Source organism: Terrapene carolina, unplaced genomic scaffold (genome assembly GCF_002925995.2).
Source record: "Terrapene carolina triunguis isolate 2854851 unplaced genomic scaffold, T_m_triunguis-2.0 Scaffold85, whole genome shotgun sequence".
NCBI lineage: Eukaryota > Metazoa > Chordata > Testudines > Emydidae > Terrapene > Terrapene triunguis.
Window position 1 is genome coordinate 46498836 of NW_020664436.1, and position 26579 is coordinate 46525414.

Here is a 26579-nt window from a genome sequence, read left to right on the forward strand (position 1 = left end):
TAGACCCGGAGGGCTGTACTCTCTTCTCTTGCCAGAGCAATGAAGACCCGGCTAGGAAGTTATGCCAGTCCCATCACTATCTCCGTCTGAGCAGCTGTGAGAAAGGACTTCGGGATGTGCCCTTCAGAACAGAAGCACTCTGAAGATGATGATTAAGGCAAACAGAAAGCTGCGTTCTGGATCTCGTTTAGTTTCCCTCATCTTCCCAATGTGCAAGAGACTGTTCTGACCCCGAAGAAGTGGCTCTGGGTAGAGAAATGGCACAACTGAAGGATTCTCTCTTCTAACTCTTCAGCGTTTGCCCGCAGACAATCCCTCCTTTGCGTTTTTGGTGGGAGAAAACTTGGAAGAAAGAAAGAACAAAATTTTCTTTGCTGACTCAGAGGCAAATCCTTTTGCTCTTTCCCATTGCAGTTGGTATCTCCGCAGCTGGGAGGATGGCTGGGGAGCTCTCCCTCAACCTTACCGTGCAGCCCGCAGGAGGAAATGTCAGCAATGCTTTGGTGCCAGGGGTGGTGCTGAAGACAGACCTCCTGGCCCCTTCCCGGGGCACGGCGATGTTTATCATCCGCTGTGTGATCCCTTCGCTTTACCTGCTCATCATCACCGTGGGCTTGCTAGGCAACATCACCCTGGTGAAGATCTTCATTTCCAACAGCGCTATGAGGAGCGTGCCCAATATCTTCATCTCCAGCCTGGCCGCCGGAGACCTCTTGCTGCTGGTGACCTGCATGCCGGTGGATGCCTCCAGCTACCTCTTCGAGGAATGGATGTTCGGGAAGGTGGGCTGCAAACTCATCCCGGCCATCCAGCTCACCTCGGTGGGCGTGTCCGTCTTCACTCTCACCGCCCTGAGTGCAGACAGGTAAGATGGTAATACGCCTAGAGATCGTGTGTGTGTGTGTGTGTGTGTGTGTGTGTGTGTGTGTGAGAGAGAGAGAGAGAGAGAGAGAGAGCGCGAAATTTCTGCTCTACAGGAGCAACTAGCTGGTACCATAGGAATGCTGGTGCAGCAGAATGTTCTGTTTTGACATGCCCTTGAATTATATCTTGATTTTGTTGCCCAAAACAGCGATACCCATTTCATCTCCAATCCAAACATACAGAAAAAACAACAAACAAATTCCCTCACTCTTTCCCCCAACACATAAAGAGGAAAGGGCTTATTCCTGCATCTCTTTCTGCTAAATGATTTAAAGAGAACCATTCAAGGAATTCAAGGCTACTGGATCAGCTCCATTAACATTTTCAAACTTTTGTAGAGGAATAGCAGATAAAGAAAAATACACTTTCTCTTTCTACCATCACTCATGTCCTAGTCTGACAATTCTTACTCACAGTGGTAGGTATTATTCATGTGAGTAGCCCTATTGACTCCACTGGGACTGTTCCAAGGTGTAGTATTTGCTTGAATAAGGAAGGGATTGCAGGCTCAGGCCCTAAATGACAAAAGTATTGCAAAATGACTGACTACATCCTTTAAATTATCATTGTCTTTTTTTCTTTCCTGTTTTGAACACTTTTCTTCAGCTACAGATGAAAGTTTTTGAACTCCTTCAGGCAAAGTTCTCACTGACTTCTGTGGGAGTTTTATCTGAGCATGTGCATGTATGACTGGCTTGTAATGTATAACACTGACAAAGGTTTGTGTTGGAAAAAATACCTTTAGCTTTAACACAAGTTTTTTGTTGTTTTTTTTTGTTGTTTTGTTTTTGTTTTAACTTTTTCCTTCAGGGTATAAAACAATTTTATTTCAGGTTTTCAGCCAGTTTGCCAAAGAGTCTAATTTCATCTAAGAGCTTGATCCAAAAGCCTCTCAAAGTCAGATTAACTTTAGTGGGCTTTGAATCAGGCCCTATATTATTATTTTTGTATAAAGCATTCAGTCTATATTCATGTTTTGTATCTTTGACTGCAATTTGTGAAAGATCCTTAAAGGAGAATGTAACACTCTGATTTTAGGAATTTACCTCAAACTGCCTTATATATGAAAGTGGACACGCAAAATATTCTTTCATTTTAAAAAGTGCTATTGTGATATTCTATATGATACGTAAGGAATATATTTGCAAATCAGAGATTTGTAAAATCACCAGTGAAATATGGTGGCGGTGGTATAGTGGTTCAAGTTTCATTTATTTTACTTTTGAGATACAACTTCTGAGTCATCATAAATTCAGTATTATTATACATATAGTTTTGTATCCTTGTTATATTCATAAAGGTGCACGAAAGTAATAATAATGCTAAAGTCATCATGACTGCATATATTTTAGTGTTGACATCCTAGAAAACAGCAATACACACTATGTCTTGACTGCATAAAATATTTTTATTACAGGTGGTTCCTTTAACATTTTACAGGTTTGTATTGTATTATGCGTAGTAGAAATGAGAGTGATTTCCCTGATAAAGCCAAGCATATTATTTGACAGCTGTGTTTCTTCTTTTCTTCTGTAGATTATCTTTTAATTTACTGGGGATTTATTCACTTGGCAAATAATTACCAATCTCAATACATCAGTCTTTACTCAGCAAAAACTTCCATAGACTTCAGTTGACTGAGTCGTTATTACTTTTGGACACAGTCCAACTTTCATTAAAGTCAATGAGAGTCTTGACTTAATGGGAGTTGGAGAGAACTCTTTCAACCCTATCCTGCACTTTTGTAGACCTTAAGCTCCCATTGAACTAAATGGAAGGCATTCATACTGAAGGAATGCTGGACTGATCTCCAAAGAAGTTACAGGGGCCCCACTGTAGTTTACTACATGGTTAGTTTGGTGCACAGTAAACATACTCTTTTCACGGATATCCTTTAAAGTATTTGTACATTTTACTACATTGTAACTAAAAGTTTTTCTGGTCTATCATTGCCATGAGACTCAACAGAAAATACTCAGACAGACCTAAGGAGAGATTTGTGAATTTGTCTTTCTTTAGCTTTATGAGGAAAAAGGGATCAAATTTGTCCCTTTAAACTTCAGTGGGGTTAACCATACAAAGTAAAATAGTCAGAGTTTTTTTAACAGTATGCCTACATTTACTATTTGGATTGTATAAAAGGAGTTGGGAGAAACTGGAATGAGGAGCAAAAGGGAGGGTGTAATTAATAGTAATCATAAGTTTGGAAATTCCCTACATCAAGTGACGTGCTACAGTAATGGTGATTTCTGAAAATAAAATATTACAAAGGTTGACTTCATAAGTCACCATGGACTGAACAGTATGATATTTGAGTATTGAGACTTGTTGTGGATGGGGGTCAATTAATATCCTTGTTTGGATATTACAGTGGTACTCATTGCATATACATCTATTCTAACTGTGCTTTGTATTTCATTTGACCTTTGTGTTACAGATAAATATTTTCTTCAGAAAACTGGTGACCTCTTCCTTTTAGTGAAACAAATGTGTACCTTGTATCTTGTCCCTTGTAGAATACTGGGCTCCCGTGATCTTTCTCCATGTAAACTTCCTGTAGAAACTTCCTGTACTGCATGATGATTAGAAACTTATATCTGCAAAATGCCTAGAAAACAAGTTTCAATGTGTCTGGATTCTATCATAGAATCACAGAATATCAGGGTTGGAAGGGACCTCAGGAGGTCATCTAGTCCAACCCCCTGCTCAAAGCAGGACCAATCCCCAACTGAATCATCCCAGCCAGGGCTTTGTCAAGCCTGACCTTAAAAACCTCTAAGGAAGGAGAGTCCACCACCTCCCTAGGTAACCCATTCCAGTGCTTCACCACCCTCCTGGTGAAAAAGTTTTTCCTAATATCCAACCTAAACCTCCTCCACTTCAAATTGAGACCATTACTCCTTGTTCTGTCATCTGCTACCACTGAGAACAGTCTAGATCCATCCTCTTTGGAACCCCCTTTCATGTAGTTGAAAGCAGCTATCAAATCCCCCCTCATTCTTCTCTTCTGCAGAGTAAACAATCCCACTTTCCTCAGCCGCTCCTCATAAGTCATGTGCTCCAGCCCCCTAATCATTTTTATTGCCCTCCGCTGGAGTCTTTCCAATTTTTCCATATCCTTCTTGTAGTGTGGGGCCCAAAACTGGACACAGTACTCCAGATGAGGCCTCACCAATGTCGAATAGAAGATCACGTCCCTCGATCTGCTGGCAATGCCCTACTTATACAGCCCAAAATGCCGTTAGCCTTCTTGGCAACAAGGGCACACTGTTGACTCATATCCAGCTTCTCGTCCACTGTAACCCCTAGGTCCTTTTCTGCAGAGCTGCTGCCTAGCCATTTGATCCCTAGTCTGTAGCAGTGCATGGGATTCTTCTGTCCTAAGTGCAGGACTCTGCACTTGTCCTTGTTGAACCTCATCAGGTTTCTTTTGGCCCAATCCTCTAATTTATCTAGGTCCCTCTGTATCCTATCTCTACTCTCCAGCATATCTACCACTCCTCCCAGTTTAGTGTCATCTGCAAACTTGCTGAGGGTGCAGTCCACGCCATCCTCCAGATCATTAATGAAGATATTGAACAAAACCAGCCCCAGGACCGACCCTTGGAGTACTCCACTTGATACTGGCTGCCAACTAGACACGGAGCCATTGATTACTACCCATTGAGCCCGACAATCTAGCCAGCTTTCTATCCACCTTACAGTCCATTCATCCAGCCCATACTTCTTTAACTTGGCGGCAAGAATACTGTGGGAGACCATAACAAAAGCTTTGCTAAAATCAAGGAATAACATGTCCACTGCTTTCCCCTCATCCACAGAGCCAGTTATCTCATCACAGAAGGCAATTAGGTTAGTCAATTAGGTTAGTTAAGGATAATGGACCAGATTTTCAGGAAGTGTAAATGGAGCTATGCTGATTTACACCAGCTAAAGATTCAGCCCAACATTTCCTTTAACAATACCATGGGCTACTGTTTATAGTTCATACTTTTTTGCATGGTCACATTTTTCTAATATTGTGATCAAATATAATTCTGCTGCTTTCTCTAGATTTTTTTTCTCTTTTTAACAAATGCTTAAAGTGCAGAGGGTCAAATGCAGCCCTTGTGTAACCCCATTGAAACCAATGGAATTAGACCAAGCATAAATTGGGTTCTATCACCATACATACAGAGTGACTTATTCTTCTTGTTTAAAAGCATGACCAAAAGAAAGCACTAATTAGATGGCTATTAGGATAATTGAGTAATGGTCATGGTTGAAATTCAGGCTCCACTGAAGTTAATAAGTTTTTTATCATTGACTACACTAGAGCCAGCATTTTAACTCCTACATTTTAATAGCAAAGCCCCATCATCATTTTGGCCCCAATCCAAAAGCATTTAAGAACATGCTTACAGTTAAGAACCTGCTTTAGTGCTTTGCTGGATCAGCACCTTACATCATTATTGAGATTTGAATAGCTCAGCTATTCAATACAATATTACTTTTAATCTTCTATGGCTTCAAGTAGCATTTCTTGGAACTATGCATAAGTAGATGTAGAAATGGAGAGAAAGACAACTACAGTTCTATATAACCTTAAAAATATATGAGTTCAGTGCTGGTTTCTGACTTTATAATAGAAAACAAAATGCTTGTTGAGTCAGTTTATACCTCTATTATTTCTTACATTGTCAGATACCCAATTAAAAAATTAGGATAAGGTCTTTCAGCAGTGGTGCTAAAGTCCTTTACTAGCGTGTGGTGGGCACCAAAATATCTCATAGCAGGTACTGGGTTTGTATCCTTAAATATTTGCATACACACCGGACCATGAGGTCATTTTATGAGATATAGGCCACAGAAAGTGGTATTTTCATGAGTAATGTCATGTCACAGTGTCAGCATTTGCAGGTAGTATTATCTTATGGACTGTATCCCATAAGTTATGGTACATAAAACATCAGTTTTTCATAAGTGGGGAACTAACAGTAAAAGATTTACCTTGACTAGAAGTCTGTGTTCAGAGGTACCCACATACTCCTAAACAAGTATGTCTCTCTTAAAAACATGGAGTGGAGGCAAAAAGTAATTATTTTCTACACTTTTTTTGTGCTAAACTCCATTGGCACACTGAGTGTGTGATGGAGGGGTTTGAAGAAATTTAAATCATCCAACAGGTGTAGTCAACCAGATACTGAGTGCTGTATCTGCCCTCCCAACCTCCTTATACCAGGACTGACATCAAGGGTCAAGAAGACTGCCATCTGCCATCTTGGGTTCTCTTCGTTAACTCAGGAAGGACATTTTAAAAGAATAGGAAGGAGAGAGACTGAACAAGAGAGGACAATAAGTGAATTCCCTATCAGTCTCTCTATCTAGGTATTTTTAATGTGCCCAACACTGGTTTCTGAGCCAAATCTTTTATTCAGGATTTTAAAATGTAAGGCCAGATCCTCAGCCGCTGTAAATGGACACAACTCTGACGTCAACAGAGCTGTGCTCATTTACACTGCCTGAGTATTGGCCATAACATTTCTGAAAATCAGGGGGACGTGTTATCCTGTAGCTGCTCTTTAATTATTCTGCCCATCACTGGCACAGGCTATTCCTGAATTTAGAAAGGAAATGTGGGGAATGGTTTTATGACAGTAATAGTTTTATAAGGGTAAACTGTAATTGAACAGATTTTACACCATAGGCTTCTGCCTCCAGACATTTATGCTTATGTGCAACTAATATGTTTTATTGACCTTCTCCTCTCGTAGTCGTACCTTTAGGAGATGAAAATTGATTTTCTTTATTCAGGCATGTGCAGAGCAATAGTGTGCTTCTTGACGCACTGCCTAAGGATGTGCAGTAGCAATGGCCATACAGTATATTATATCAAGGTGGGTATATATACACACCTTGAAAGGATGTTTATATAAATTATGTATTAGTGGGAATGTTATTATAAAGAGACTATGCTGATGCGATATTACAACAAAAAAACTTCAAAAATAGACTCCAATGAGAGACTGCTGAATTGGAATTAATTTGCAAATTGGACACCATTAAATTAGGTTTGAATAAAGACTGGGAGTGGATGGGCCATTACACAAAGTAAAACTATTTCCCCGTTCTTCCCCGCCCCCTACAGTTCCTCACATCTTCTTGTCAATTGCTGGAAATGGGCTATTTTCATTACCACTACAAACAGTTCTTTTTCTCTCCTGCTGATAATAGCTCACCTTAACTGATCACTCTCCTTATAGTGTGTATGGTAATACCCATTGTTTCATGTTCTCTGTGTGTGTGTATATATATATATATATATATATATATATATCTTCCTACTGTATTTTCCACTGCATGCATCCGATGAAGTGGGCTGTAGCTCACGAAAGATTATGCTCAAATAAATTTGTTAGTCTCTAGGGTGCCACAAGTACTCCTGTTCTTTTTGCGAATACAGACTAACACAGCTGCAACTCTGAAACCTGTCAGTATGCTGAAGTTGTTTCACTTTCCTAGTTTTGTGAAACCAACCTGTTCCACTATACTGGGAAGTTTTTGGAAATCATTAGTTCACTAAGGATCTTTACTTCAATGGGCTTTGGATCAGGCCCATAGTGAGGGCAAGGGGGAGAGGAATAAAACCCAAAATGCTTCACTCCCTTCAAATGCCTTGCCCATTCAAACCTCCAGGAGACAAGACTCATAGGAGTCAAAAAGTTTTATAGCCTGATCTTCTAGTCTATTACCAGACTAGACTGGGGTGTAAAATGGGTGTCATGGAATGAAGAATCAGGCCCTTAGTTTTTGCTGTTTTCGCAGTCACTGCTAGCCTTTCTGACCATATTCCATATTGAACCGAATCTGTTACGGCACATTAAGTTGTATAAAAGGTGCCCATCAGTGAATTTTTGGATGCATCTATATGCTTAAATATCATTACAATAGAGAATATTGAAAATTGTCCATTCATTCTTTCACCATCACCCTCCTCAGGAACAGGCTTGAGCAAATAGATAAAGATGTCTTTTATCAGTCAGTGAAAGGCTGTGCAATACCAGGTAAATGGATTCAGGCCAATAGCAGTAAGAGGCTATGGCTCTCCATGGATCTGCGAGTTGGCCTCTTGCTGCAAGGCTTTTGTTAGCCTGTAAGAAGTACAGTAGGTTTATTTTAGATAAGAGGTGGAGGCAGAGGCAAGAGAAAAAGAAAAGGCAGAGAAATGTTCCCATCTTTCTGTGAAAGTCCAGATATGGGGGTGGGGAGAGGGAGTTTGAGTAGGATAGAATTGTACTTCCCACCTGCAAGGTGATCATATTTTCAAAATCAAAAACAGGGAAATTTTTAAGATGACACCTTTTAGGGTGGAGAAATCATCATACCAAAGACAAGAGTATCTTTTTAAAAAGTGTCATGCTAGACTATTGCTGCTGCCAGTTTCGGGCTCAACAGGACCAATTTCTTGGAGTGGCAGAATTTGTTTCCCCAGAAACTTATCATGAAACACTGAACACATGTCACTGTCATTCACTTTGAGCATATGAACAGTTTTAATCATGTCTCCACTCACCCATTCAATTTCTCTTCACTCCTAGTGCTTATCATCACACTGAATGATCATTCCACGGTAAATGCAGAGCCAGTTCTACTCAGCAAAGGGATATCTCTTGAACAAGCATTTTATATTTGTTAAAAAACAAACAGCACCAAATGGATAAACTGATTCTATGAAAAACTGGGACATTGCAGGTGTCCTGAAAGAACTTCCCAGGACACTAGACCATCATATGAATAAGGTCATTTTCTCCTGTACTGAATAGTCAAATTCTGCTCATCTTACTCAGGCAAATAGACTCATTAAGTCCATGCAGCTGCTCATGTAAGGAAAGTAGGATTTGCTTTAGAGGGTTTACTTTTCACCCTCCTGGTATAAAATTTCTCTGCATGATCTACTACTGGACACTGATTCTTTGTAAAAAGTGCTGAGTTACAACACCTTAATTCTGTATTTAGACTCCTGACGACCATTTATATTGTCAAGCTAAACAATGTCTTCTTATATTTCAAACCTAACATAATCACACTCAAAGTAAAATTCCAGTAGAGAGATGAGCATGGCAGATGACATTTTGGGGGATTACCTGTGGGCTAAGCACTGGTCCTGTTATCTTAAAATGAAAGCTCTGTGGCTAGGTCAGTTGTACCAGAAAACTTCTCCAATAGCCTTAAAACATAATCCAATACAAATCACAGTAATATGACAACAATTTGCAATAATCAGCTTTAAATTACATCTCAGTTATCACCACCTTTTCTTTTCGAGTCAATAGTTGGCACCATTAACATCTCTGAAATTCTCAGATAAACACAATCTGCATTTCAATCTGTTTCAAAAGTAGCGGGAATGCAATGTAATCAGATTGCGTCATCTATGTTTTTACAAACGCCTTCAAATTGCAAAAACATTCACTCTTTTCATAACTGGGGTATCCAGCTGTCTCTATAACTGCAGGGCAGTATCGGTGCTTGCCTTTATAGAAAGAAATCAGTTCATAACACCTCAATTTGGGCTAGATCCTCAGCTGGTATAAAGAGGAATAGCCCCAATGACGTCAATGAAATTATGGAGACAAGGGGGGTGAGGTGATATCTTCCGAGCTTGTCTTTCACCAACAGAAGTTGGTCCAATAAAAGATATTACCTCACACACTGCCTCTAAAATCCTGGAACCAACATAGCTACAACACCACTGCAAACAACAAATGAAGTTATGCTGATTTACACCAGCTGAGGATGTGGTGTGTTAGCACTGTGTATATGTAAGGCACGAGAGCCTATATGTCCTATTTACACAGGACATTGCACGTAACTGTTTGGCTTTACTACAGGAGTTTACTTACATGGTCCACAGCATTGTTAGTAAAAGTAAAGGAAATCCCTGTAGTTCCATATTCCTGGACAATATTAATGATGGTTCTTTGTGAAGAGCTTGAAGGGATTTTCTTTTGTAAGGTACAGACAAATGGTTTTCATTACACTTCTCAGACTGCTGTCGAACAGTTTGTGTGGATGGAGCTTGTCTCTAGAACGTAACCCTGAACTGGATGTTTCTGATGTGAGGATCACTCTCCTTTGACTACTTCGTTGGTCCTCGTTTCAATTGATTTCCATGCAGATTACATGGTGTAGTTTTAAGGCTCTAATCCTGCACAGTAAAACACCCCCTGACTTCAAAGGTGCAGGATAAAGGCCTAAGCAAATAAGTCATCTCAGTGTTAGAAGTACTGAGAAAATCTGGCATCATGTTTTGGACAAGGCTGCTTGTTAGTGCTGCAGGTCCGTGAAACAGATCTCACTGGTGGCAAACAGACAAGGAAAGAAACACCCCAAATTTGCAGAAAAGCAAAAGGGATATTTCTGTTTTGTCATTGTGGTTGCTACTTTGAAAACTGCTTTTCCTGATGGCTGACAAGCTGCCTGAAAATGGTGGATTTGATGGCTTTGTAAGAGAAAAACCTAGTCCAGCTGTGAAGCTATACCCAAAAGGCATTTAGACATGCTTCATTTCAGGGTACAGTGTGTGTGGCAGGAAGTGGACTCAGTGCAGTGCAGAGCAGCACAGCAGTGGTCAGGAAGTCTGATGCCTAGAGTGGTGGTATAGCTGTAAGGACTAGAGACTTCTTTTTCTTTTTTCTTGCTACTTCCCTGTTCCAGTTTAGCAACTTTTAAAACCTTCTTCCAAAACTCATGATTATACTCCTGGCTGTCATGAAAATTGTTCTAAGTTCTGCTGAGAACCAGTCCATGTTCTGAGTCTTTGGCCACCCCCTTGGTCATCTTCCATCCACAATCATTGAAAAGGCCATCCTACCAACATAACTCTCAGGTCTCCACTGGACATATCCATACCAACATAGCTTCACCTCCCTCAACTTGTCTTCAGTTGGGGCAACCTGCATTAGGCCTCTCACAACCTCATTTCATTTTCTATCATGGAACTGACCATCTCAACATCTTCATTTCCATGGTGGAGAGCATACTGATTTCTTTTCTTGTTGCTGGCCAAGTCTCTGTTTCATACATTAGGATGGGTTGAATTGCAGTTTTACATACTTTAGCTTTTAACTTTGTTGGTATCTTTTTATCACAAAAAACTGGAGGCATCTCCCACCATTTGCACCAAGCAGCTTTGGTATGATCTCAGGCATCACTCAGGAAGGTACCATTGCCAGTAACCATTGATCCTAGGTATTTAAATTATTTCACTTTAAGCTCTTTGCTTGTAATAACCTTTATGGCAGGTCCTCCTCGATCAGTTGTCACAGCCTCAGTCTTACAAACATTCACTCTAAACTGTGTTGCCACTGTTCAAAGTTGGTTGCAGGATCTCACAGTCATCAGCAAACAGCATATTCCAAGGTGACTCCCTTCGTATATTCTCATTTGTCACATCCAAGACAACAAAAACAACAAAAACAAAAAAGGTCTCAACACTGACCCTGATGCAGGACAACATTTACTAGAAATTCTCAGTTGTAGCCATGTTTGGTTTTGATTATGGTAGTCACTCCATCATATATGTCCTAGATAAGAAGGACATATCCTTCCAGCACATCTTTCTGTCACAAAGTCTGCCAAACTAATTATTGTGGTACATGATCATACACCATCTCCAAGTCCATAAAGACCTCACTCAGTTGCTGTCTCTTTTCTCTGAACTTCTCCATGAGTACTCATAGAGCAAATATGGCATAAATCCGTGCTGACCCTTCCAAATTTCAATCATTTCATGCAGACACTTTTCGATAACCTCCCATACTTTCATAGCACTGGAAAAGGACTGAACACCAGGCTAAATTCTGCACTTGTATTCATGGGAGCCCTATATGCACATCCAAACACTGAATTTGGTTCATTGTTTTAAAAATATTTTCCCCAACCAGCTTCAGTGAGAACGATGAAGTTGTTGGGGAGGAGAAGGAAAATAGTCAGAAGGAAGTGAAACATTTTTTAGCACTCAGATCTACTCCCAGTACCAGAGTCATATTTTGATAATATCTGAACTTTTATATGTCTTCCTGTGCATACATATGCTGTAGGCAGGAAGGAAAGAATACAATACTGAAAACAGCGCAAGCAGAGGGTGCTCAGCAAGCTTCAGGTCCTCAAAGGTATAACTGATGAGAGCTGACAAGACCACAGTCGCAGGTGGTGTGGCTGCAGCTATAATAATTCAATGTCCTGTCAGGAAAGAGAGAGAGAGAGAGAGAGAGAGAGAGAATTGAATTTAATACAACACATGGTTTCCACAGAAAAAAATGTAATGTTTTTTAAAAAATTGGCAGATGTAATAACCCAATGTCGGCTCAATCAAATCATAAAATGAAACATATGGTTTGTCTTTGTATAATGAAATCAAGGAAGACAGAACTAAGAAAGATATTGTTGACTAATAAGGTCACAATTTGTGTTTGGAAGCCTTCATGTTCTGCACAGAATTTTTCTGTCTCCATCATGATAGCATAAAAGATTTCCATTAAGCCTGATGCCCAGATCCTCAAAGGTATCCCACTGAAGTTAGGAGCTTCAAAACCTTTGACAATCTGGGACTCAGGTTAATGGAGATCCTTTATGCTATCATGATGGAAACAGAAAAATTCTGTATAGAACAAGAAGGTTTCCAAACACAGGAGTTGCTGCAGGAAACATTGTGCCCCAGAAACTTTCCTCTGAGGAACAGTTCCTCCAGTGCTTCTCTCTTGCATTGGCTTAGGAATCTGCTACAGCACTATATAGACTGTAAGCTCTGCAGGGCAGACACTGTTTACTACTCTGTTTGTTAAGTGAGTGTAGCACAATGAGAACTTACTCTTGATTGGCCCTTAGGTATTACCATAATAAACATGATTAATAAAATAATAATAATACATGGCATAACATACTTCTCCCTTGGTTTCCAGACAGCTCTGAAGGTTGGCACATAGGGGAGTGGAGCCATCTCTCAACCTCTCCTCCTCCACTCACTCACAGTGCAGGAGAACATTGGATGTTTAGCTCCTGCTTTCCCTTCTGTGCCTGGGTCTGCAGTTTAGGGACATCTAATGCAGCCTGTGGTGCTGGGTGCTAGAATAATTGGGGGCCTCTCCCCACCCCTTCCGTCTGCATTCCCCCCCCATGCTTCTGCTGGGGGGAACAGGGTCCGAGCGCGGGGGCTTGCCCTACTCCACCTTCCTGGTGCTCCTGCTGGGGGGAGAGCATGGTCAGGGTGCAGTCTTCCCCTGCTCCCCGGCAGGAGTGCTGGGCGGGCAGGCGGAGTGGGGCAAGCCCCTGTGCCCTGATCCCTCTCCCCCCCCCCCCAGCAGGAACACTGGTTTGCTGAGCTGGTTGGGGTGCTGGGGAGGCCATTTTTCCAGGGCCTCCCAATTGGCTGGGACCCCAGGGCATGAGACCCCTCGGCCCAGTGGCTAATCTGCCACTGGGTCACAGCTTCACTCCACTCTACTCCCTTGTGTGGCTGAGTTAGATGCAGCCACAATCCAGCCCTTGGTATTCACTTAGCTATATGTTGACTTCTGCTTAGAGCTGGGTGGGAAACATTTTTCCCATCCTGTGAGAATTTTCAAGATTTCAAAAAAAATTCCCATCCTGAATTGGGACAAATTCAAAATGTCAAAAACTAAAAATCTGGAAAAAAAAATCAGTTTGGGTCAATCAAACCATTTCATTTCAATAATTTCTGAAGTTTTGTTTTGCTTTTGAAGATTTTTTATTTCTTATTTTTTTTACTATAATTAACTTAGGATTGTTATGAACCAGAAAACTAGAATTTTTCATTTTGATAATGTAGAACTGAAACATTTCAACAAGTTCAAAATGTGTTGTTTTTTCAAAAATGTTTGAGTTGAGAAATTTATTCAAACCAACCCTTTCCAGCCAAAAATTTTAGTTTTGATGAACCAGTTTTGTGAAAAATAACCCTGACCAGCTGTATTTCTCTTTCTTTTATTTTACTTTACTGTGGAATGATATTCCTGTTCTTTTATAAGTGTTTGCCTTTTGTATCCTATACTGTTTGTTCATTTATCAATCCTGGCAAAAGTAATATACATTAATAAATACAGTATATTGTAATAAAAATAGATTATATGTAAATCTATGACACATCACATCAGAAAAATCCAAGTGTTACATGTTACTTTAATCAAAGGCTTGTATTGCCTTTATGCATCAGACATAGAATGTTTATTATTATTATTAATTAATTATTTTTGCTCCTCTCCAGGTACAAAGCAATTGTAAATCCCATGGATATCCAAACATCAAATGCAGTTCTGTGGACGTGTTTTAAAGCTTTCGCCATCTGGATAATCTCCATGATGTTAGCAGTTCCTGAAGCAGTTTTCTCTGAAGTGGCCCAAATCGATGGCACAGATAATGTCAGTTTCAGGGCATGCATACCGTATCCCAAGACAGATGACATGCACCCAAAGATCCACTCTGTGCTGATATTCTTAGTATATTTCCTTATCCCTCTCACCATCATTAGTATCTACTACTATCATATTGCTAAGACTTTAATTAAGAGTGCACACAATATCCCTGGAGAATATAGTGAGCATTCTAAAAGACAGGTAAGCTATTTGCAGTGCACTTGTATGGTGAAAAATTTGTCTGCTGTACACATTTTAAAATAAAAGCACAAAAGCTACAACATACCTAGTATAGGCCTAGGATTATATTAAAATTTTCATAGGCATGGGCCCAGGTCTAGCATTATCTCAAAAATCTCCCTGTTTTAAATCTTATTTTACAACAGCTCTAAGACTGGTTTGGAATGAGTATTTTTACTCTGTTACATAAGAAATACAAAGAAAAACAAGCCGAAGAGTGTGTTTATTTCTTTTCTATCTTAGTCTTTTAGTAAGAAACAAAAATGATTCAACTGATGACATTAATTACTATTTATACCGATGTATGGTATTGGTGACTTGAGTATTTATATGTTTATTGATTTAGCAATCACTTTTGTATATGTTAAGAAACAGCATTTGCTGGGGCAACCAGTTGTAGCTTTCTGACCTCCATATACTCATCTCTTCCTGAAAGAAATCCAGTGCATTACAGAGTAATCTGTGGAAACAAACTATAAAGGGCCAGATTCATCAAAGGTGTAAAAAAACCTTGCGACTGGAAACTAAGTATTGAAATACATCAGAAAAGGCAGTTCTTGTAGGACTTCTAGTCTAGCTGAAACCATGAAGTACTGAAAATTCCTTGAGAAAACTTGTAGTTGTAAGGATTTCTCCTTGTTTCTATAACAATATGGCTTGGATAAGCAGTCAAATTTTGGGGGCATTTCTCTGAATAGAAATGTGGAATCTACCAAGGTTCTCACTATCCAAATTTAGTCGTACCATCCTTCTTGGCATTCTCTATGTTAAAATATGCTACAAATCTTTGAGACAGAGCATTTTTACAGCCAACTCAACTTAATGTGACATATCAGCAAGCCATATCAGAAGCCTACTCATCAATGTAAATGACACAACAGTTTTACTGTTCAACAAAGTAAATCTTTCTGAGGGAAAGTGCCTCAAAATCATACATCCACTTTACAAACAGCTTAGATTGCTTAATAAAAGACCAATACTGATGAAAAGAATTAGGTAGGGTATTTGCTGCCACATTTTAGACTGTTACCTGTTTACCCCCTGATAAGAGAGAAACATATTTTTAGACGGTAAATAGTTTAACAGAATAATGAAAACATTTGCTGGTGTCCTCTCTACTCAACATTTTGTTTCTATTCTAATCTGTTTCTTATTAAAAACACACACTTACCAGAACTGGACCATTTTCTTATTCTGCGAAATATAAAGAACCATTTGTCTGACCTCAATGAAAATAAAGCTAATTTACATCATATTTCTGAAACTGTTAGAGATTCTTTAAAAAACAAAACACATTTTTGCTTTCATTATTTGTTGAGTTTATCTATTAGATTAAAAGGGTGGGGGGGACATCCTGACCAATGTTCCTATCACTTGAAAAATGGTAAAGGATTCAGATTCCTGATGCCAACCAGAGTTTCTCTAAGAAAGAGTACAGATGGGGAACATATACATCTCATATTTTCTGCTATCTTTGCAATTTACAGCTACGAACAGTGAGTGCAAAAATAAAATCCTACAAGATCAGAATGGTAGCATCATAGGCAATTTCCAGCTCACTTTGCACAAGTGTACATGGTTGCACAAGGTGAAAGGCAGTGGAGAATCAGGCCGAGTAGAAGCAGGAAGAGATTCATAGGCCTAGAGTGTGTGCCCCTCATGGCACAAACTTTGCAGAGCTAGAAAATAGCCTGCTCTCTATGGCTGTGTGAAACCCACTGGTTTGGGTTTGGATGGGTAGTGGTGAACTATATTTACTGGTTTAGTTGACAGGGTTTTGCAACCCTCCAACACCCCCAAGTTCATTTGAGTTTTTCTAGTAAAAAATAGAGCCAAAAAGCATGAATCCTCCGCATAAGCCCTCCTCCCCACAGCAGGCCCTGGCTTTTCCTACAGTGGAGGGAACACACAGTGGCTTTCTATCTTCACTCTCTTCAGGGGTTGACCATCTGGCCTGTTCCCTCCATCCTGTTTTTTGTGAGGACCAGTATGTAGGCCATATTCCCCCATGTTTAGCCCTGTAAATATCTTCGGAGGAACAGGTGGCCTGCAACTCCCACTATTCTACAGCAATGCAATTGGGAACTGCTTCTCTAGTGTTACTTTGGATACTTTATCAGACCCTTTACCTCAGTCTGCAGCTGAGACGCCACTGAGTGCTAAGAGCACCTGTTCTGGGGATTTCCTAAGAGAATGGTACAAACTGTGGCATTTCAGCCCCAGAGGGAAATAATGGGATGTAAGTACCATTGCAGAGCTAAAACTCCATGCATCAGACTAATAATGTCTCTAAATTTCAAACCTTTTGTCAAATTAGCCAAGTGTTGAAATATGTTCCAAAGGAATCTATTCTACCAGCTTACTGTGGTGACTGAAAGCCAATGTATACTTGGAATATGAGTCCATCTCGGTGTACTTATCTATGTAACAAACCCATATATAAAGGCCAGTCTATCTATTGTAGCTGCCAGCAGCTGAGGATTGGTTAATGAAAGTGAACTGTAAATGAGAAATGAAAGCAAATGAGATAGCAAAAGTAATTTAGCCCTTAAAGGGAGTAATTTTATTGATCTTATCTGAATTCATTGTTAGAGTTATTGTAAAGTGAAATGTTACATGTTTTAATTAAGTCTGTTATGTGGATTAGTTCTATTCTGTGTTGTTAATTTGGGTTCTGTTGATTTATCATTTTAGATGGAAACTCGAAAGCGTCTGGCAAAAATTGTTCTGGTCTTCGTTGGCTGTTTTGCCATCTGCTGGTTCCCTAACCATGTATTGTACATGTACCGGTCCTTTAATTACAGTGAGATCGACCCATCGCTAGGACATATGATCATTACCTTAGTGGCCCGAGTACTGAGTTTCTGCAACTCCTGCGTCAACCCATTTGCACTGTATTTTCTGAGTGAGAGCTTTAGGAGACATTTCAACAGTCAACTTTGCTGCAGGAGGAAATCTCATCGAGAGAGATCCACCAGTTATCTGCTCAGCTCCTCTGCCATACGAATGACTTCTCTGAAAAGCAATGCCAAGAACACTGTGACCACCTTGACTCTACTGAATGGGCACAACCTAAAACAGGAAATGTCATTATGATTTCATCAGTGTAGTACTTTACCTGGGAATAAATCTGGGCTTTTATTTCACAGCCATGTCGATAGCTTAAGGTGCTTTCACTAGTTCTCAAAACAGAGGATTGATCCAAGTCTCTCAATTTGGGACCATTGCATATCTAACTTCTAATTACTTCAGACAGAAATGAATGATATTACTGAATGAGAAGAGAAGAATGAGTGTTTCTAAGACTATTTGTTAAGGGGCACAATTCTGTACATTTAATATACAGGATAACAAAGGTATGGTGTTAATAGAGGTGTAACTGATCTGATGTTATTTAAAAAAGAATATTGATTCACTTAGCTGAACAATTTATGGTAGGTAGGGGTGAAAGTAAGATAAATTACTTACTGGTATGGAGCCCGGATCCAGGCCCCTGGAAGGGGCAGGGCCTTGGGCGGAAGGGGTGGGGGTCAGCCTCTCCCAGCCAGCCCTTCCATGCTGCCTGGCCTGTGCTGCCTGGGGCTCCGGCCGCTGCTGCTGTAGCAGGCCGTAGCCCCAGGCCCCAGGGCAGCTGCCCTTTCCCGCCCCCGTTAGGGTCCTTAAAGTGCTGCCATGGCAGTGCTTTAACGTCGGCTGTGTACGGGCTGGTACCGGTGGCCACTTCTTACTGGTACGCCATATCGGCCCATTTTCACCTCTGATGGTAGGTGACTTTTTATGACTATTGCTAATTGCTCTTGTCCTGTTCTAATAGAGTGTATGAGGAACAAAACTAAAAATGATGCACACACTCTGTTCATTAGGGCTGGGAGAGGTGGTTTTTCCAAAGCCATAGGTTCTAGATTCAGAAGAGTAATCAAAACGTGAAGGCTGGATCTGCAGTTGTGCAAATCTGCGTCGTTCCATTCACTTGAATGGACCTACAGCAATTTATAACAAATACAAATTTGGTTTTTGAAATCCAAGCTCTGTTTGGCTCTGGCAGACCATGAGTTCTGGGAGGCTGCATTTTAAAAATTTTATTCCTCTGTATTATAGTCCTAGAAGCGGGGCAAGAACTACTAGGCAGCCAGAATCTTTGTCACTTGCATAGCACAGGATTCCATTTAGTTAGAATTTTGAAAATGACAATTCCTTTGAAAATTAGTTAGCTAATGTCAGGGGAAAAAGCATTTTCTGAAACTCAAAATTTCTCAGAAACCAAAATTTCAAAATAAAATTCTATGGTTTTGTGAAGCCTGTAACCCCACTGGGTATGTCTACCTTGCAATTAAACACCTGCCACTGGCCTGTGTCAGCTGACTCAGTCTCACCGGACTTGGACTATGGGGCTATACATTTGCAGTGTGATGTTAGGACTCAGGCTGGATTCTGAGCTCTGGGACCCGCCCCCATCACGGGATCCCAGAGTTCGGGCTCCAGCCCAAGCCTGAACACATACACTGGAATTTTACAGCCCTGCAGCCCGAGCCCCATGAGCCTGAGTCAGCTGACATGGGCCAGCCACAGGTGTTTAATTACAGTGTAGATGTATTCAGTGGTTTCTACTGTGTCTATTGCTCATTATATTTCACTTCTAATTTCCTACTACCAAGTGCCGTTGTTGACGTAAAACTACTATAAACGTTAATGGAAATGTTGAACATGCAGTACGGCAAGATTAAGGGTAATGTTTTCAAAGATCCCTAAGAGAGGTAGGAGCCAAATCCTATTTTCAAAAGTGTCTTAGACACATAGAAGCCTCACTCTCTCACTGAAAGTCAGTGAGACCTAAGTCACTGATGCACTCTCGAAGATTTTACCCTAAATCCCTCAAGCAGGGATTTTCAAACTTTGTACTTGTTTTAGTGCAATTAACGGCAAAACATGGACAGTACCATGTGACCAGCCAGTGCTCAGTGGACCAGCCACAAAGCCTCTCAGGACCACAGCTTAACCTCTAAAGGATTATGCTACGGTGTGGAGAATTTCAGTACTACTGCTTTCAAGGGGTACACACTTAGCTGTAGAACTGGAATTGCAAGGATGATGAATGGTAACTGATTCTACCTGGCAAAAGAGAAATGGTAAGACCTCCTCTTGCCCTGGTACCACCTTGTGTAAAGGGGCTACAGGGCAGGTGTAAGATAGTACAGAGCCAGTCAAGAGTGAGGGGCAGTAGATGGTGGGAGGAGACATGGCCAGGGAAGACCTGCACCCTGACCACTGCAACAAGGACACAAATTAGCTCAACCTTCAGGGATTCTCCAGCCTGAGCCAAGGACACACCAGCCGCTGGCCTTGGAACAGGGGAGACACGAGTCCCTTTTCCTCTATCCCTGTGCTGTTGCCTACTCCTGTGCAGGGATGAATCTGGCTCTGAATCCCTAATGGAGCCTCATTGACTTCAGTCTGCACATGCAGACGTTTGTAGAAGTAGGCCATCTTACACTTAATGAATCAATAACACAACACAATCTAAATCAAGTCTGCATATTTAGGGTTGCTCATAATTTCAAAGGAACCAATGCCTCTGTGTTACAGTTCCTTCAAGATCTATTCACGGTTGTGCTACTATTAAGTATGAGCTACTTGTGGATCGGTAGAACCAGTTAAAGCATCAAACTACAATTCCCTTTCCCAGTCCCTGATCATCAAGGCACATAAATAGTTCCCTCCACTTTTAAAAGCATTGGAGATATTTTAATATAACCCTGCAATTGATCATATTTTCAAATCTCTCTTAAACCTCTTAGAATGAAATGTAGTACAAATGTATTATTACATTAACCTATTTATCTAAAATCATCAGAACCCAACTCTTTAGTGTGCAATAATGAAAATAACAAACTGATGTTAATTAAAACCAAGAGCAATGAACAAAGAGAAATATGTCCTTGTTTTAACTCTCTCTTTTGGGCTGAACACTTGATACTTAACATGCTCCTACAGCAAAAAGAAGAAAATTGCTTTCATGAGGACTGAAGAAGCAATCTTCTGTTCACATATCCAGAAAGATGTAACACTACTTCTCTTTTAGTTATCAGATTATTGTACTAAATAACATGGTGATTTAGATCCTGGTTCTAAAGACTTCAGCATATGTGTAGCTAACCACATGAGTAGTCCGACTGATTTCAATGCCTAAGTGCTCTGCTGGAGCAGGGCCTATATATTGAGGTATATACTTACCACTATGAAGGAATGAGGGGGTAAATTGTATCCCTATTGCCCCCACAGGGGCACCTGTGCTAGAGAGAGAGAGGATTCACCCAGGAGAAAGTAGGCAGCAGTACGATTAGAAACCTAAAGTGAAATCCTGGCTCCTTTGAAGTCAATTGGATTTGACCATTGACTTCAGAGGGGACAGGATTTCACATCTGGAGTTTATATATAAAATACTTGTATTGAGAGATGCATTGGAATGGGTAAAAGGGGTCTGGGTATCCAAGTAGAAAGAAAAGAAAAAAGAAAGAAAGAATTTTTCCTCAGTACCTTCAGTCCAAGTATCACTACAAAGTTTAGCTGAAACTCAACACCCCTCTGAGATAGGTACAATTATACCCCGATTTAAACTGAGAAACTCACGAGGTTAAGCAAAATTGTGGTTCAGTGGCAACACTGGGGATGACTGTCTGTCCCAGGTGTTTACAGTAGCTCCTTGGGAGGTACGTATTTGGCCATTTACAGGCTACTGGAATGACCGAGCCAGAGGAATTTTGATCCAGTAGGAATGTATGACAGAACTATGTCTCCTTCTTTATTCTGTAAAGAACAATCACCTTCACAGACAGAACTCCAAATTCTTTATTCTGTCTCCTTCTATCTCCTCAACTGCAAGTCTTCTTTCTGCCATTGCAGCTCATTCTACTCCCCTCTCCTGTTTTCTGTTAATGTTCCCTCTCCTGAGTCCTCTCCTTGTCTCCCTCCATCCTCCATACCTGGGTGACCTCACATCCTCTCTTATAACTTTATGCTATTTACTCCCAAATACCAATGCTACCCTGGCTTCTTCCATTAGTCTCATATTTCTGTCTGCCCCTACTATCTCACCCCACAATGTCAAAAGATGAACACTTCATTTTAGCTCCCAGGCTCCCCTTTTCTATCTCCAGTGCCCATCACTGCCCTTGGTCATCTCTCAGCTTTACTAGTACACCTATCTAGCCTCCTTGTTTCTCATCTAAGCTAGACAGTGTCACTGTACAGCATAGTATTTTACAGAGTGTTAAAGTGTATCACACTTATTAATCCATAGCAGCACTTTTCTGGTGCAGAGATTACTTAATGACACCATTGTCCTACTGCAAAAGAACAGCCTGCTTTATAATGGATTATTTGACACTTACATTTGACTTGTATTCTTTTCCATGTAACTGCTTTACATTGCTTTGTGTGGCATAGGCAGCATGAACCTTGCTTTCCGGTAAAATACCAAGCTATAGCCTTGCGGTTTCAGTCGTGTGGAGAAGACACACTGGGACAACACGCAGCTCCTTACTGACAGAAGAAAAGCAGATCTTCAGCTCATATTCCTCAGACTTAGTGCTCAAAGCTTGACTTGAGTAAACCAGCAGGTTCGCCTTGGCTATTCTCTCTACGTAGCCATGGAGAGTTATTTGACTCTCCTCAAGCTTTGCTAGGTTTTTTGCTATGGCAAGATGTACCACACAAAAGTATTTTGATTGTTTCTATTCCTGTGCTTCAATAAACATTGTAAACATGTATAATTATGTGTGTTGTGCTATTTCCATGTGGCTTGCTGTTGTAATAATTAAAATGACCATTACAGAATGCTGTGTATGGAGTATTCTCTTCTAAACCACACGGGAAAGTAAGAGGAAAAATGTAATAGATAGTGCCTCTGTTCGGAATGAAATTGTCGTCGGATAATACCTGAGGTCAATGTTGAAACACTTATTAAAGGATATCTATTCAACCCCTTTATTTCTATAGTGGAAACAGTTCTTTTCTGTTTCAGAAGGATTTTTTTTTCTGGCTCACTAGAGCGTTGAGGTGGTTACTTTGAACAGTATTGTTCTAAACGCTTGAGAAAAGCATTGCTATTTCATCGCTCCTGAGAAATGACAGAGCAGAATTGGTTACATTTCCTTCTGTGGAGAACACTTTCTCTGCCACAATGGAGCCTGTGCAAAAGCAGTCTTTACAGCACTCTGTCATCCCATTGTGCCAGTAACAGAAACAATTACATTGAATCCTGAAATGTTGACACTTCTGAGCTCCCAGCAATCACACCAAACAGTGTATTCTGTTTAATCTTATATTTTATAGGGCTATTTGCTCTTCAATGAATACCAGTATTGCCACAATGCAGAAAGATAACTCTTTTTGAGGTCCTGCCCAACCCAATTATCCTTTTTTCCCCAGACTATATTGAAATGGACTCCTGGAGATTGTAAACACAGGGAGGAGACCAGAATATTCTTTTCATGGTTCAGGAAAGTTGCGTATATGGTAAACTGAAGTTTTTTAAACATGACTATTGATTTTGGATCACTTTGGTTTTGGAGGAACAACTTGAGGCAACCTTAAGTGGCTTGATTTTCAGAAAATGGTGAGCACCTGCCTTCTGAAAATGAGGCCATTTACCAATGGCTGAAATTGGGCACTCAAAAATGGAGGCACACAAAATCACTAGTCACTTCTGAAAATCTTTGCCTGAATGTTACCTATAGCAGCTATACTGTTCTTTTTGGGAAGGAGTAAAGAGGATTCTATAGAATCTCCCTAATTCCTCCCATTGCATCGAGTCTCTGTGCTCCTATCTGAGAAAGGCAGGATGTGGCATTTCACCTATGCAAGATGGAGCAGACAGGAGAGGATAGCTCATGGGGAGAGCTGTGTAAAATATTCTTCTCAAAAAAGATTTTTTTAAAAATGACATTTGCTTGTTATTGAATTTGTGTTACTGGAACAAATTTGCAGCACTTGGCAAAATGGTTTGCAATGTCTGGAGCCTTTAAGCAAATGTCGGTGTCTACTACCTCTCACTATCTGGGTGCTTGTGAAACAGAAAGGAAAGCCCCTTTTGCTCAAAAACCATTGGGCCTGTGACTAGTGATAACCACACAGCATAATGCAGATATACTCAGCCTGAGGCTCGCAAGCCGCAAGGGGCTCTTTAATGGGTCTCCTGCAGTTCTTTGCAGCACATGATATTAAAACACTGTGATTTAATTATTAATCAATCTAAGTTATTAACCAATCGTGATGCTTTTATTGTGTTGTTAACCAATCACACTACTGTGCCTCTTTTAGGTAATGTTCGTTGCTAATTTGACTCCTGAACCACTGAGGTCTGAATATCACCAGTCTAATGCATTGAGCATAGGGCTGGGATTGCCCTTAAATAGCAGTAGTGCTAAAGGAGTCTGTTTGCTCCAACCAAGTAAGGTGAATAGTCAATCTCCTCTGTTACTTTCTCTTCCCTTAAAGAGAAAGAATATGACACAGTGCTGCTTGCATATAAAACCTAAGCAATCAGAAGAAATATCAGAATAAAGAGGCAGAAATTGCAAGGGTTTATTAAATTTAGGATTTTCTCTTTAACTGGATACATCAGGCATCATTGTTACAAATAAGAAGTTTAATAGATTTGACAGCTCTGGATTCAGTACTAGAATGTGGCATAATTGAGCTAGCAAGTGCTGTAATAATGCTTTTGTGCAGGCTCTGGTGTAACACAGAGTATCATCCACAGCAGTAAGTAATTAACTCAACTGCTTTATAGTGACTCTAAAAATGGAGATATTTTAGTCTAAAAGGAGACACTGTTTGCGGGTTCACTTGTTAAACAGACAGAGCCATTTGTCAGTCATACAGACAGACAATTAAGTCTTAATATCAAGACCTCTCCCTGCTTTTGCTTCTTGATTCATTTGTAGTTTATCTGGGGTTTCTGACATCATCTCTCTTCACTGGGACACAGTACTGCTCTCAGAATGCATATCACGGTTTGTTTTTAACGCAACAATATGTCAATAAGCTAACTCTGGAGCTCATTGAATTCAGTAGCATTAGAAATTTGTATAGCAGCTGGTCGAGTTAGTAATAATGAATGGACATCAAGAAGTCTTGTGCAGTTTTTCTACTTAATTATGCTCTTTAACAACTTTTGTTACCATCAATCTTAGTTGCCATTAGAGATGGGCAAGCAAGATAAGTTAAGACCCAACTCAAGCCTTTGCCCAAAGTCAAATCAAAACTGAATCTACAATGCCCCCAAGGATCAAAGAGCTGTTAGCTTTTGGTTTTATTGTCTTTCATGGATCTCTCACTAGTACTGTGCACCAAGCTATCCAATAACAACCCAAAGTTCTTCTACACAAGTGCCCCCATCCCAAAAATGTTTTATTCCTGGGTTTGAGGGTTCACAGATTGTAACCACAATAAAGGGTTTTTATATGAGCCAACCAGACAAAATGGAAGGCCAGTTCAGACTACAAACCTAAGGCCCAGTCCTTCTTTAACCCAAATCCCCGAGAACAAGATTAGGTCCCGCATTTTCCCTGCCACACCTGAAACTCTCCACTTCTGGTTTCCATAAATTTCCTTTATAGAGCTCCCAGCTTTAACTCTGAACACCTGATTGGTCTTTATGAGTTCACTAGCAACCCTGCCTGATTACCTACCCTTCAGCTGCTGAAGGGTTAGATCTAGAGTTAACTCTGTCTTCTATGGAGTTCCAGTAGTGCTTCTACGGCAAGGTTGTTTGCATGGAATTTCCAGCAATATCACAGGAAAGCTCTGGAATTAAAACATAAAACAATAGAGGTTCTTTTAAGCCAGATAGGTTTGGCTGCATCATAGCCCTGATTTAACAAAACACTTATGCTCTTGCTTAATTGTAAGTGTGTGAATAATCCCATCTCTAGTCAACAAAACTCTTAAGCATGTGCTTAATTTTATGGATCACAAAGAGCTGCCACACAGAATTTACATTCCTTGGAGGGGAGGGAGCAGGGGCCTTTGGTACAATATTGCCAACCCCAAGCATTCAAAAGTTATGAGTCAGACCCCCCCCCTAAAGCACGTGATTGGTTTAAAAATCATGAGACTTTAAAAACAATAATTGTAGATCATTTTTACATATTTGCCTTGAGAGTTTTTAGGATATATTCAGATCATGTTTTCAGCTTTTCTCCACAACCATGCAAAGTAGTGGGACATTAGAAGCCCCCTTACTTCCCTGAGCAGGCTTTCTATTGCTGGAGCCTGCACATGGAGGAAAATCATTACTGGGCTGCTACTCCCACATCCCACACAGTAAGCAAATAGGGGTAGGGAGTGGGTGGAGCCATGGCTCTTCTTCTCCCTTTTCCCTCCCTCCAATCCCATGTTCTCCAAAGGACTGGAGCTGGTAGAGACGGGGAAGTATCAGACTGGGATTCACACAGTCACAATCTGGTTACTGCCCCTCACTCAGGCTGGACTGTGGGATTACAAACCAGCCCTACGTAATTGTTTTGCTTTAGGTGACAAATATTTTAATGATTATAAAGGCATTCTGAGCTAGGGATAGGCTCTTTGAAGGCACTGTAATAAATAAAGACCATATCAGAGATCATCAGTTCAGAACTAAAAACGCCACAAAGTGACCTGTCAAGTAATTTCCAAATCAAATGCTGTCAGCTCACCATGCTTTGCTGATCTGAGAGCATAGTTACCACCTGGTTTCTACATCTAAGCAGCCTCTTCAGCAGAATGCAATGAGTCTTCGGTTGAGCACACATCTGTGATTCTAAAGCAGCTTCTCTGACTTGATTCCAGAGCCACAGGCTACTGTGCTGCTGATAACAGCGAATGTATTAACAGCATAAAATGCCCGCATTTGGAAAAGGTTATTATTACATCCTTTATTGTGCACCAAGCTGTCTTGGATGTTTTCCCGTGTCTAGATACTGTTTGTTTTCATTAAATCAACAGACAAAAATAGACACATTC

At 40.4% G+C, this 26579-nt stretch overlaps 1 protein-coding gene across 1 annotated transcript; it reads left to right on the plus strand.

Annotated features, from left to right (window-relative positions):
- The first annotated feature begins 437 nt into the window (after window positions 1-437).
- Window positions 438-17672, plus strand: NMBR (neuromedin B receptor). Its single transcript, XM_024219793.1, has 3 exons — window positions 438-865; window positions 14189-14537; window positions 17271-17672. The coding sequence occupies exons 1-3, from the start codon at window positions 438-440 to the stop codon at window positions 17670-17672; spliced, it is 1179 nt and encodes a 392-aa protein (XP_024075561.1).
- The last annotated feature ends 8907 nt before the right edge of the window (window positions 17673-26579 follow it).